This window comes from Nilaparvata lugens, chromosome 4 (assembly GCF_014356525.2).
Source record: "Nilaparvata lugens isolate BPH chromosome 4, ASM1435652v1, whole genome shotgun sequence".
Classification (NCBI taxonomy): Eukaryota; Metazoa; Arthropoda; class Insecta; order Hemiptera; family Delphacidae; genus Nilaparvata; species Nilaparvata lugens.
In genome coordinates, this window is record NC_052507.1 from 5,886,106 (window position 1) to 5,898,395 (window position 12,290).

Here is a 12,290-nt window from a genome sequence, read left to right on the forward strand (position 1 = left end):
TGAATAACTTTTCCTAAAATTGATATTTTCAGAAAATTTTTGTTTACTAGATCAACAATAACATAAAGAATCCATCCTCTAAATCCAAAAATAACTCAACTAAAAGTTATTTTTAGTAAATTGAATAACTATCTTAAAATTGATATTTTCAGAAAATTTTTGTTTTACTAGATAAACAATAACATGAAGGATCTATCCTCTGAATCTCTTACCGAATTTGAAATGTTCTGTCCCGAAAATTAAAACTTTAGGCGTTCATATCTCAAAAAGTAATGATGGGAAAAATGTTTCCTGAGAAAACTTTTTCATTTTGATAGATTTATGATATACAAATCAAAAAACTTTTTGAAAAATATCACGAGTAAAAAGTTTATTTTTAGCCTTTGTACAGCCTTAAAGGCACTTTCAGCTGTAAACCAATGGTAGCATACAGTGATTGGATAAACACACACATTACTATCGATGCCAAGTACAAATTTAGTGAAACGTACGTGGTGTGTGAAGCCCACATCGAATTTTCGACATATATTTGTGAGCCGTCCTTATAAATTCTACGAGATTGAATGGGACTTGACAAACACATGATACACATCATATGTTTGTCAAGTTGTATTCAATCTTATAAAATTTGAAAGGACGCCAAAAAATCGTATGTTCAATAAGTATCGAATTGTATGTAACTCAAGTTAGTCTGTATGCAGCTTGTGAGCAAGTTGAGTTTCATCAAATGAACCATTGGGAATAAACAATAATTACAAGTTGATCACTGATTTACATTCAATAATTGCAGAAAATACAAGTAACAGATGTGAGGTGCAAAGTAATATATAATTTGGTGCTACCAGCTAGAATTGCCCTCAAGGAAGCACACACCTTTTTGGAACAATAGCCCAGTGCACAAGTAGCGCGGCCCCGCCTCCTTTCTTTTACCTCAATATTATATTATCGTTTTTACTTTCCTTGCCCTATTACCATAGGTTTCCTATTGCTTTCCGAAAAAAATTAAGGTACCCCAATTTCTAAATTTCTATACGTTTCAAGGTCCCCTGAGTCCAAAAAAGTGGTTTTTGGGTATTGGTCTGTATGTGTGTGTGTGTGTGTGTGTGTGTGTGTGTGTGTGTGTGTTTGTGTGTGTGTATGAGTGTCTGTGTACACGATATCTCATCTCCCAATTAACGGAATGACTTGAAATTTGGAACTTAAGGTCCTTACACTATAAGGATCCGACACGAACAATTTCGATCAAATGCGATTCAAGATGGCGGCTAAAATGGCGAAAATATTGTTAAAAACAGGGCTTTTCGCGATTTTCTCAAAAACAGTTACAACGATTTTGATTAAAGTTATACCTAGAATAGTCATCGATAAGCTCTATCAACTGCCACAAGTCCCATATCTGTAAAAATTTTAGGAGCTCCGCCCCATGTATGCAAAGTTTGATTTTAGATTCTCAATTATCAGGCTTCAGATACAATTTAAACAAAAAATTTCGAGTGGAAAAGATTAAGCATGAGAATCTCTACAATTAATGTCCAGTAACATTTTCACCTAAAATTAAAAATAAGCTTGAAATTCGAGAAAATGTGATTATCCTATTATTGCAAACTGTTGATTCTATTAAATGATTCACTATGAAGAGATAGCAGACCTCGTATGTCTCCAACGTTATTGTCCTGTCACCAGCTGGCTTGGATCTTTGTTTATAAGTAGACTTGATATGCGCGAGAACACTAGCGTCAGGTGATCAATTTTCATAACGGCAAGGAAAGTTGTGTGAGTGCGCCACACCAGATTTTTCTAATTGCATTCAATCTTTACTCTAATTGAGTAATATTTTATACTTTGTAAAATTCGTTGAATAATTAGCAATAACGTCATTTTTAATATCAATTAGTGTATGAGCCAGTAAATATTGTAACATACGAACTCTAATCTAATCTCTCTATTAAATAAAAAGACTAGGAAATTGTCAAAAACTACAGATTCTATTGATAGTTAGAAAGACCGGTTTCGGTTGCTACACCATTGTCAACTCTAAACTCAGTTTATCAGAGATTGACAATGGTGTAACAACCGAAACAGGTCTTTCTAACTATAAATAAAATCTGTGGTTTTTGACAGTTCCTTAGTCATTTTATTTAATATGAATAATTACCACAATATCAACTTCTCAACTACACAAAAAGTAATCTCTCTATCATTCCATTTCTATCCAGTCAAAATGAAAAAACAAAACTTTTTTAATTGAACAATCCTAGAAAAAGAAAAATATACCATATCCGCTCTCGCGCTCTCTCAGGTCGTGTGTTAATGGGAAGGATATTTTATATCCTTCTAAAAGAATCGACAACTATTTGTTGAAACACCGCCGATTTATGAAGTTACATCACACTATTTTATTATCGTTATTGTAATTTCTTTCTATATTTATTCTCATTGATTAATTATTTATACTTTGTGAAATTCGTTGAATAACTAGCATTATCGTCATTTAATGTGAATTAGTCTATAAACCAGTAAATATTGTTACATACATAAAGAAATCTCATCTAATCTCTTTCCATTGCATCCTGTCGAAATGCAAAACAAAACTTGATAGCATGAACAACTCTAGAAAAAGCATTACCGTATGTATCAAGCAAATAATTAGAATAATTGACTAATAAAGATAATCGAGAAGTAAATCACTGTTACAAACTTTCTGTGCAGTTGTGAAAGTGATTTTGTGGTACAGTGAGGTCAACTGAAATTCATTTTTCAAATAATGAATATAATATTATATAATTTTATAAGCCAGTTGGTGACTGCTCTGCTTAGAAAAATATTCTAACAGCTACTTCAAGATTTGAGAAAGTAAACTTTAATTCATGTTCTATAATTTATTTGAACACGTCATGGGTTCCACCAAGTTCTTCCTCTTCTCCATACATTTTGAAGTGCAGACATTCATTTTTAAATTCACTTCTAATGTCATTAGGGTAGGAGGCATAAAGTTTGTTCGCAGATTGTGGTATGGCCTCTTTCTGTGATCCTTGTTGAACAAGAGCAAAGAGTAAGAGCATTTAAATCTTATCAGTTATATTTTCAAAAGCTAAAACTTCGTAAGATATCAGCTTATAATATTCTCATGTTTCTTACTACTTGCATTTTACATTTCCAATAGCTATATAGTATTATATTTATATAGTACTATATTATGTAGAAGGATCAGATGGGCTGGACATGTTTTGAGAAAAAAATAGGATAACAATCTCAATCAAGTGTTGAAAAGAAATCCTGAAGGACGACGACCGAGAGGAAGAACATGACGGAAATGGTGGAGTCAAATGAAGACCGATATGGAGAGAATTGGAGCAACCGAGGAGGACGCGGAGAATCGAGAGAGGTGGAGGGGGTTTGTTGGTGCGGCTAAATATCTACAAGATATGTATGACCATGACAGTAAGTAAGTACATATAGTATTATATTTACATGTCTGTTCTATGTATTTTTTAAACTCTTGTGTCAGATATTTCAAGTATTTTGATTCTCGATTATTTTCATCATCTCTTATTTGCGTCCTCAAGAATTTGGCGCCCTGGGCAAATGCCCAGTCTGCCCATTTATAGCCCGCGGCCTGCCTCAATGACCTCACTTTTGTATAAATTTACTATTCTTTGCATTGATGCTTGTTTCTCTGATTGCTTCTTTGATAAATATTTGATGTATTTTCTGTGATAAGTTTCTGAAACTTTGATGCTATTCTGTGATAATACTATACTCCAACGTTAGTAGACAGAAGGTTGATCACTCACAGGTGTAAGATTCAAAGTGGCGGGGGAAAGCCAGCGTGACGTCACGTGTAGTAAAGAAGTGAAAGAGTAACCACACTGAGCATACAGTTTATTCGCTGTAGCTTCAAATACATCGTCGTTTAATCCCCTTAAAATTGACCTACAACTTTAAAAATCTCTGTACTTATAGGAAATGAATCACCGATTCTAATAATGTAGTTAAATATATCAATTTTAAGTTCATTCAACATGTATGAATAAAATGAAATTTTAAGTTTTTCAAGAATCTAAAAACGTGACATGAAAAAGTTAATAAGCTGGAGAAGCGTTAGTAGACAACGTTATACTATTATAATTTCAGATTAACCCATAGAACAATCTTGATAAACCAATGCATTACAATAAACCGATCCCGATAAATCCGATGCATTTCATTCATAATGCACTGAACACATGTTCTACAACTGTACTACGGAAATCAAAATATCTCATCCCTGAAATTCACAAGCTGATGTAGTGCCAAACTATAAAATATAATAACGACCTAGAAGATGAAGAAACCTTAAGGGTTTGAAAGAGTAGGTTAAAAGGTTAGGTTTTTGATTTTAAATGGCAAAATGCTTGTATTATTCAAATGTTTTGATGATTATTGTAAAGCAGAAACAGAAAGCTTGTATGTCAGAACATGTTTATGTAATATAATTTGACTATACGTCACCGTATGATTTTCAAGAATGCGATATTTTGCCTACTTTGTACTACAGCCTACGTCACGGCTGCAGTTCCCCCACTCCAATTGCATGTCTATATTGTCTGACAGAGTTTTTCGATTCTACTTGATGTAATTGTACTTTGTGACTTTAAACTATTGCTTTGACTTTATTATTTTGTAATTGTATTACCATGACTTTGTAAATTACCTATATTGGTCTACGACAATAAAATCTATTTTTCCTCCACCTACTGGCTAAAGTACTTACTTTACTCCCTGAAACATAATACTAAAGTGTCACTTTTTCGCTCTCGGTAGTAAAAAACAGAAAAACTCCCTAGGGAGTAAAAGTGACTCCATTTAAATAACTTGGGAAGCATCTCTATTTTAAAAACTTACATTTTAATAGGTTAGAAGGTCTAAGCTCAGATGAGAAAGCATAAAGAGGTGTCTGTCATTGAGTCAACTGAATTCAATACCACAACCAGAAATTTGATCAACTCATGAAATATATGTTTGTATGATATTATATTCTTAATATTAGTAGACGATAAAAATTTATACAATTTTTAAAATATCTTATTCTATTCAAATTACCAGCCAACAAATATTTTTGATCTGCAATTCAAATCTGAACCGCGTGATCTGGAGTCAGCCATTTTTGCTAAACACCCAGCTGATAATAATTGTTACAACTTTAGCCGATAGATAGAGCAATCGGCAGTGCCAATCAGACGGCCGGTTTTAAAGTTTTAGATTTTAGGTTATGTTGTTAGGAAACATTGTCACCAATACGTAAGTTATTAAAATGATTTTATTTGCAGTTTCTATAAAAAAATGTAGATGGAGGAAAAATGTTGTGTACATCACGAGTGAAAAATACTTTTTCTCCCTCAGGAAAATTGTTGCCCTCGGCTTCGCCTCGGGCTTCAAACTTTTCCCTCAGGGAGAAAAAGTCGTACTTTTCACTCTAGATATACAAATAACTATATTTATTATTATTATTTATTTGTCAACTTAAATACTATAGATGAGTGATCAACCTTCTGTCTACTATTTTTGACTATACTCTACTCTGTAATCGTATACTCAAATGGCGATGTCCAAGTGTTCTTGCAAATACGATGACAAATTCTATTCTATTCTAAAATGAAGGAATAGTTCGTTACATACTCGCTGCTGTCACTTCTTCTACGACGGCGAGAAAACTGAGGAGGCGGTGAGGTAGAGGGGGACCTCAAGCGTTTCCTTATAGTGTAGGCACTCACTATGTTTGGCGACGCTCTCCTCCGTGTTGGCTCATCATCCCTTTCCATTTGTATTCTGTCAAAATTAAAAACAAAACCTGGTTACTTGAACAACCCTGGAAAAAATATACCGTATATGAAGCACTAATTCTCATTCTCTCTCTCTTTTCTTTTCTCTATCTATGTAAATAACCTTCCTCTGATTTTTCATGAATATCGGGGCACCGAGCTTCGCTCGTTATTCATTTATTGACTTTTGATAAACCGAACACAATTCTTTAAAATGATTGGAAAAGTGCTAACAGGCACAGCCCAAAACTGTTTCTTTTCAGAATTTTGATTTATACACTATAAATAGTCCAGAAAGTAGGTTATGTTCCATACACTTGAATTCAGGTTCAATTTTCTGTTCAAACATTTGAAAACAAAAAATGTATAATTTAGATTATATACAAACCAAATTGAATAACAAAATAACACTCACTTGAAATGTTGTCGAATTCCACTATAACTTTATCTGCCTTTGTTATTATGAGGTCATCACTTGAAACTTTTTGTTGTATTGAATGCACGCTGTATATTTAATACAACTTTATTTTTCTAAATGGGAAGGTTGTCATGCGATACATGATTTCGATATTAAATTTCAAGAAAAAATGAATGGTGAAAACCACACATCGATATCTCGAACCGTTATAGTGGAATTCGACAACATCTTTTTTTTCCTTTCTTCATCTTAAAATGCAAAAGTATTATTGTTGCTTATGGCAGACTGTACAATCAACTAGACTTCAATGCAGTGTCCAAAGTAATGCTAGATGGCCATGTAGTTCAGTTTGAGGAATGTATCAAGGCTCTGGGAGTTTTAATAGATAAGAATCTTAATTGGACTTAACGTAACGTAACCTAACCTAACCTAACCCACCTTATCGAGGAGGATTTTCGCAAAAATGCATCAATTCAAGAGGTTGAGGAAGTTTCTCCCAACCAACCTTCGTGTTACGCTCGTTCGAAGTCTTGTCCGGCCCATTGTGGACTATGGCAGCATGGTCTACAATGACATGACTGAGGAGCTTAATATGAAATTGCAGCGTGCATTGAACTATGCAGTTAGGTTGGGTGAAAAGTCCGAGAACGGCTTAATATCTCATACACAAAGGTAATTTGATGGTGGGTGTGATTGGGGATCCCTTTCAAATTGAAAGTACTACTTTACTATGACTTCAAAAATCTGGTCCGCCATCTAGGATCCGCCATATTTAATACAACTTTATTTTTCTAAATGGGAAGGTTGTCATGCGATAAATGATTTCGATATTACATTTCAAGAAAAAATGAATGGTGAAAACCACACATCGATATCTCGAACCGTTCAGAAGATTTTCACATTATTAATCAATATCATGCATATCAGAAATTAAATACATAAGTGCTATTTAATAATAACAAAAATATCTTTTGAACGGTTTGAGATATCGATATGAGGTTTTCGCCATTAATTTTTTCTTGAAATTTCGTATTGAAATCATGTATTGCATGATCCACCTTCCTATTTAAAAAAATAAAGTTGCATTCAATATGGCGGATCCAAGATGGTGGACCATATTTTTAAAGTCATAGTAAAGTAGTATTTTCAATTTGAGTAGGATCCTCGATCACACCCACCATCAAATTACTTTTGTGTATGAGATACTAAGCCGTTCTCATACTTTTCTCTCCTTTCTGCTTTGAATAGTATTGATTAATAATGTGAATATCTTCTAAACGGTTTGAGATATCGATATGCGGTTTCCGCCATTCTTTTTTCTTGAAATTTCGTATCGAAATCATGTATCGCATGACCACCTTCCTATTTAAAAAAATAAAGTTGCATTCAATATGGCGGACCAGATTTTTGAAGTCATAGTAAAGTAGTATTTTCAATTCGAGTAGGATCCCCAATCACACCCACCGTCAAATAACCTTTGTGTATGAGATATTAAGCCGTTCTCGGACTTTCCACCCACCCTGTATGATGCAAGAAGGGATGACCATATCACACCTTTCTATCTCTCTCTCTCTCTCTCTCTCTCTCCAATGGCGCTACAGCCCAAATCGGGCTTTGGCCTCAATTAAACTTTGCCTCCAGCCATCTCTATCCATTGCTGCACCTTTCCATCTCCTCACACGTAGCATTTCCCTAGCGTCCTTAGTCACTCTATCCACCCATCGCTCTTTTGGTCTTCCAACAGGTCTCCTTCCTCCAGGCTGTCCCACGAATACCTTCCTTGGCACACGTATATCTGGCATCCGTTGCAAATGTCCTGCCCATCGGAGCCGCATCAATCTTATGTGGGCCGATAGTGGGGGTTCTCTATAGAGTGTTGCTAACTCTGCATTAGTACGGATACGCCACTGTCCTGCCTCACACACCGGTCCATATATTCTTCGCAGCATCTTTCTCTCAAATACATTCAACAGGTCTGCTGTTCTGGCTGTCATTGTCCATGTCTCACTTCCGTAACACACCACTGTCCTTATAATGCTTTTATATAGTTCTATCTTGCATTCACGGTGTACATTCCTAGCTTTGAATATGCATATAAGGGAGAAAAATGTGCGGTTGGCTGCAGTGATACGTTTTTGAACTTCTTTGAGTTGCTCATTAGTATCCGTTATGCAACTCCCTAGGTAAGTGAAATTCATAGTGCTTCCCTCCACATTCCATGAGTTGTCCGAGTCTATTTCGATGCTGTCTACTCTGGAGCAATACTTTTGTTTCACACCTTTCTATAGGTGCAATGGCTGAAACTGAAGGACCGGAGACAGTACTTCATATTATGTCTTGCATATTAACTAGTTGTCGAGAGTAAAGCTGCGTACACATATTTGCGCTTCCAACCCGCACCGAGCACGCTCCTCCCTCGTACCGCCCTCGAACCACAGTCACTCCGCCTACGCACCCATCATGAACGTTACGGAAGATGTTAGATCTTCTCGCGATCCCCGGTCGAACCACTGTTGCTCGCCGGTCGATCATCAATCGCTCTGCTGGAGTGACGTTCGGTTGCGGACCAATCCTAGAGCACTGCATGACAAATATTCTAATCTCCCTTCCTTTCCATTCTTCATCCCATTTATTCATCCATTCTCCACATCCCATCTCCATTCTACATAATACATATTCATCTTCCCATCTCAAGATTTTCTGTTCTTTGTATCGTATATTGTCAATATTACTCAATCAATTTCTGAAATTTTAATTAAATCCCACCCTATAACATTTGTTTCATTTATCTAATTCTAATTATTAATGCAATATTGTATTCACTATTATTCTATTTTTCATTCATTCAATCATCCCATGATTCTAAGATTCAAATCAACTAGTTTTCAACTTATTAAGTAGAGTTTATTATTTGAACATTAATTCGAGTTATATTTCCCAACAGCTCTAATTCATCACAACCCTGTCGTGTGTTAATGGGAAGGATATTTTAAATCCTTCTTAGAGAATCGACAATTATTTGTTGAAACACCGCCGATTTATGAAGTTACATAACATTATTATATTATCGTTATTCTAATTGCATTGAATCTTCATTCTCATTGATTAATTATTTATACTTTGTAAAATTCGTTGAATAACTAGCATTATCGTCATTTAATGTAAATTAGTGTATAAGCCAGGAAATATTGTAACATAAATAAATAAAGAAATCTAATCTAATCTCTTAACGGTTTTAAGACAAAAAGTTTTGTTAGCTGTCTGTTATAGACCGCCTCACATAGGCTTTATGGACGAATTTGACATACGATGACAAATTCTATTCTATTCTAAAATGAAGGAATAGTAAGTTACATACTCGCTGCTGTCACTTCTTCTACGACGGCGAGAAAACTGAGGAGGCGGTGAGGTAGAGGAGGACCTCAAGCGTTTCCTTATAGTGTAGGCACTCACTATGTTTGGCGACGCTCTCCTCCGTATTGGCTCATCATCCCTATCCATTTGTATTCTGTCAAAATTAAAAACAAAACCTGGTTACTTGAACAACCCTAGAAAAATATACCGTATATAAAGCACTATTTCCATCTCTCTTTCCATTTGTATCCTGCCAAAATGTAAAACAAAACTTGGTTACTTGGAAAAACCCTTGAAAAAATATAACGTATATAAAGTACTATTTCCATCTCTCTTTCCATTTGTATCCTGACGAAATGCAAAACAAACCTTGGTTATTTGAAAACCCCTTGAAATAATATACGGAATATAAAGTACTATTTTCCTCTCTCTTTCCATTTGTATCCAGTCAAAACCTACAAGACAGAAATTGAAAATACAGGACGTTTCAAAATGTTCTTCGGAGTTAGGAAAATTCATTACAAAAAATCTATTCCACTTACAATAATGAAACAAGTACTGTACAAAAGAGCAATTCAAACAATTTTTTCCACGGATACTGGGCAGTTAGTTGACCGTTTGCCCGGAAGGTGTAGAAAACGGCTGACACCAAATGGCAGTGTATGGGCCATACGACATTAAACGGCATGACGTACCTGGACATGCTCATGGCTTATGCCTCAGCTATTAAATGACTTTATTCTCCAGCAATACAGTTGTTCTGCCCATTTTAATAACGAGTTTCGACGGTACCTCAGCACAACGCTGAGGAACACGATGGAGGAAGACCAACAACTTTTGCTGTGGCCACCAGACCTCACGCCATGTGACTTCTTTCTTTGGGGCTATGTGAAAGACAAGGGACCATATGAATAAAGTTGAGCATTTGCTTATACTTCTAAAATATTGAGCATATTCTTCATTTTCTATGAATAGACGTGAGGAAAACCTTTTGCTCATGCTCATCGAAAAAATAGTTTGAGCATTTGCTCAATAATTATTTACTTACTGTTCTAGATTTTTTAATTTTAGATTAATAGTATCTATTAGATTCAAAATTTGCTCGTTTATCTGAGTATTGAAGAGTGTAAATTGTATTTTGAAAAGTGAAAGTGAAATAACCAACATTTTGATTTGGACAGTATAGTATAAATTGGAAATGGGACAGTTTTGGGCATGAGCCTGTTGTGCCTTTCCTCATGTTAAGTATTTGTACACAATGTGAATAAATAACTAAATAACTAAAAGTAAAAGCTTTTGCTCAAAATGTATTTTATTTGTTTTTAATAAGTAGTTTATTTGTATGAATAAACTAGAGCATTTGACCAACTTTTAAAGCAAATGCTTCAAAAAGGTGAGTCTAATCTAGAGCAGTTTTTCACCTTTTGCTCATAGTAAAATGGCTCAACTAATTCGTGTGAGGAAGAGGAAACTATACCAGATACGATCACAACCAATAGTTGAGAACTATAGAACTCTTTTTAGATTCAACCATGATATATATCACCATTATTCCTACAAAAGAGTAAATACAAAAGATAGCTACCTGTTATAAAGATAGCCATCATAGAAAAGGAAATAGGCATTTAAGAAGGTGAGAGTGTAGACGATTAAGGCTATTGAGATTATAAGATTATGCTGAAGATTATTATAGAGATGAAATTTTTTCACGCTATTATTTCAAAATTCATAACTTAACCAACCTAAAACTCAATTCATACATAGAGAAAAGAGCAGACGACCAAACACAAGCGGTGTCTATAATTACATATTTAGCGCTTACGTGAGTAGCACATTCTAACCTTTCACTATAAAAACAAAGTGAGGCGCGAATCAGCTGATGAAAAATCTTTAAAATACGTGAGCATTTGCTCCAGAGTTCAGGAGCATAAGGTAAAGCTTATTCAGATAAAAATGAGCAAATGCTTATGCTTCTACCTACAGTAACTATATTACCAACAGTATTTTTTTTTCGCTGGCTCTACAGTCCGGTGTGGACCTTGGCCTCCCTCACGATTTGCCTCCATGCTTCTCTGTCTCCTGCCTTTCTCCTCCACGACCGCACTCCCATGCTATGCAAGTCCTCTTCCACATCCCGTAGCCAACTCTTCCTTGGTCTTCCACGCTTTCTAATCCCCATCATTTGTGCGATCATCGAGTTGTTGGGTAACCTGACTATTCCCATTCTTGTCACGTGACCGAGCCACCTTATTCTTTGCGCTTTGATGAAGCGCACAATATCTTCTTCATTTAGGAACATGTTCACCTCTGCGTTACTCCTTGCTCGCCAACCTTTCGCTGTTCTCACTGGTCCCAAAACTCTTCTTATAATCTTCCTTTCGAAGATGCGCAGCGCATTTATTTCTTTAACATTTAATGTCCATGCCTCTGCGCCGTAAGTCACTACTGGTCTAATAAGAGTTTTGTAGATTTTCAATTTCGTTCCTCGAGAAAGGATCTTGGACTTCATTAGTCTCAAGTTGGCGAAATACGCTCTATTTCCAGCTAAGATTCTGCTATGAATATCCTCTTGTATCCTATTCTTATTATTGATTATAGTTCCTAGATATTTAAATTCCCTCACACCATTTAACTGTTGACCCAGACTTGTAATGTCAGTTATCTGTCTGCGTCTATCTTCTGCCGTCATTTTGAGGTACTTAGACTTTTCTGTGTTA

The 12,290-nt window shown here is 35.3% G+C and overlaps 1 protein-coding gene across 1 annotated transcript in view; it reads right to left on the minus strand.

Annotated features, from left to right (window-relative positions):
- Window positions 1–12,290, minus strand: part of LOC111055183 (RNA-binding protein 25) — a 98,743-nt gene that overhangs the window by 39,826 nt on the left and 46,627 nt on the right. Inside the window, exons 12-13 of the mRNA XM_039425656.1 lie at window positions 9,578–9,727; window positions 5,659–5,808 (exon numbers count right to left, since the gene is read on the minus strand). Coding sequence (XP_039281590.1) covers window positions 5,659–5,808; window positions 9,578–9,727 — 300 coding nt within the window. The remainder of the gene's footprint in view (window positions 1–5,658; window positions 5,809–9,577; window positions 9,728–12,290) is intronic.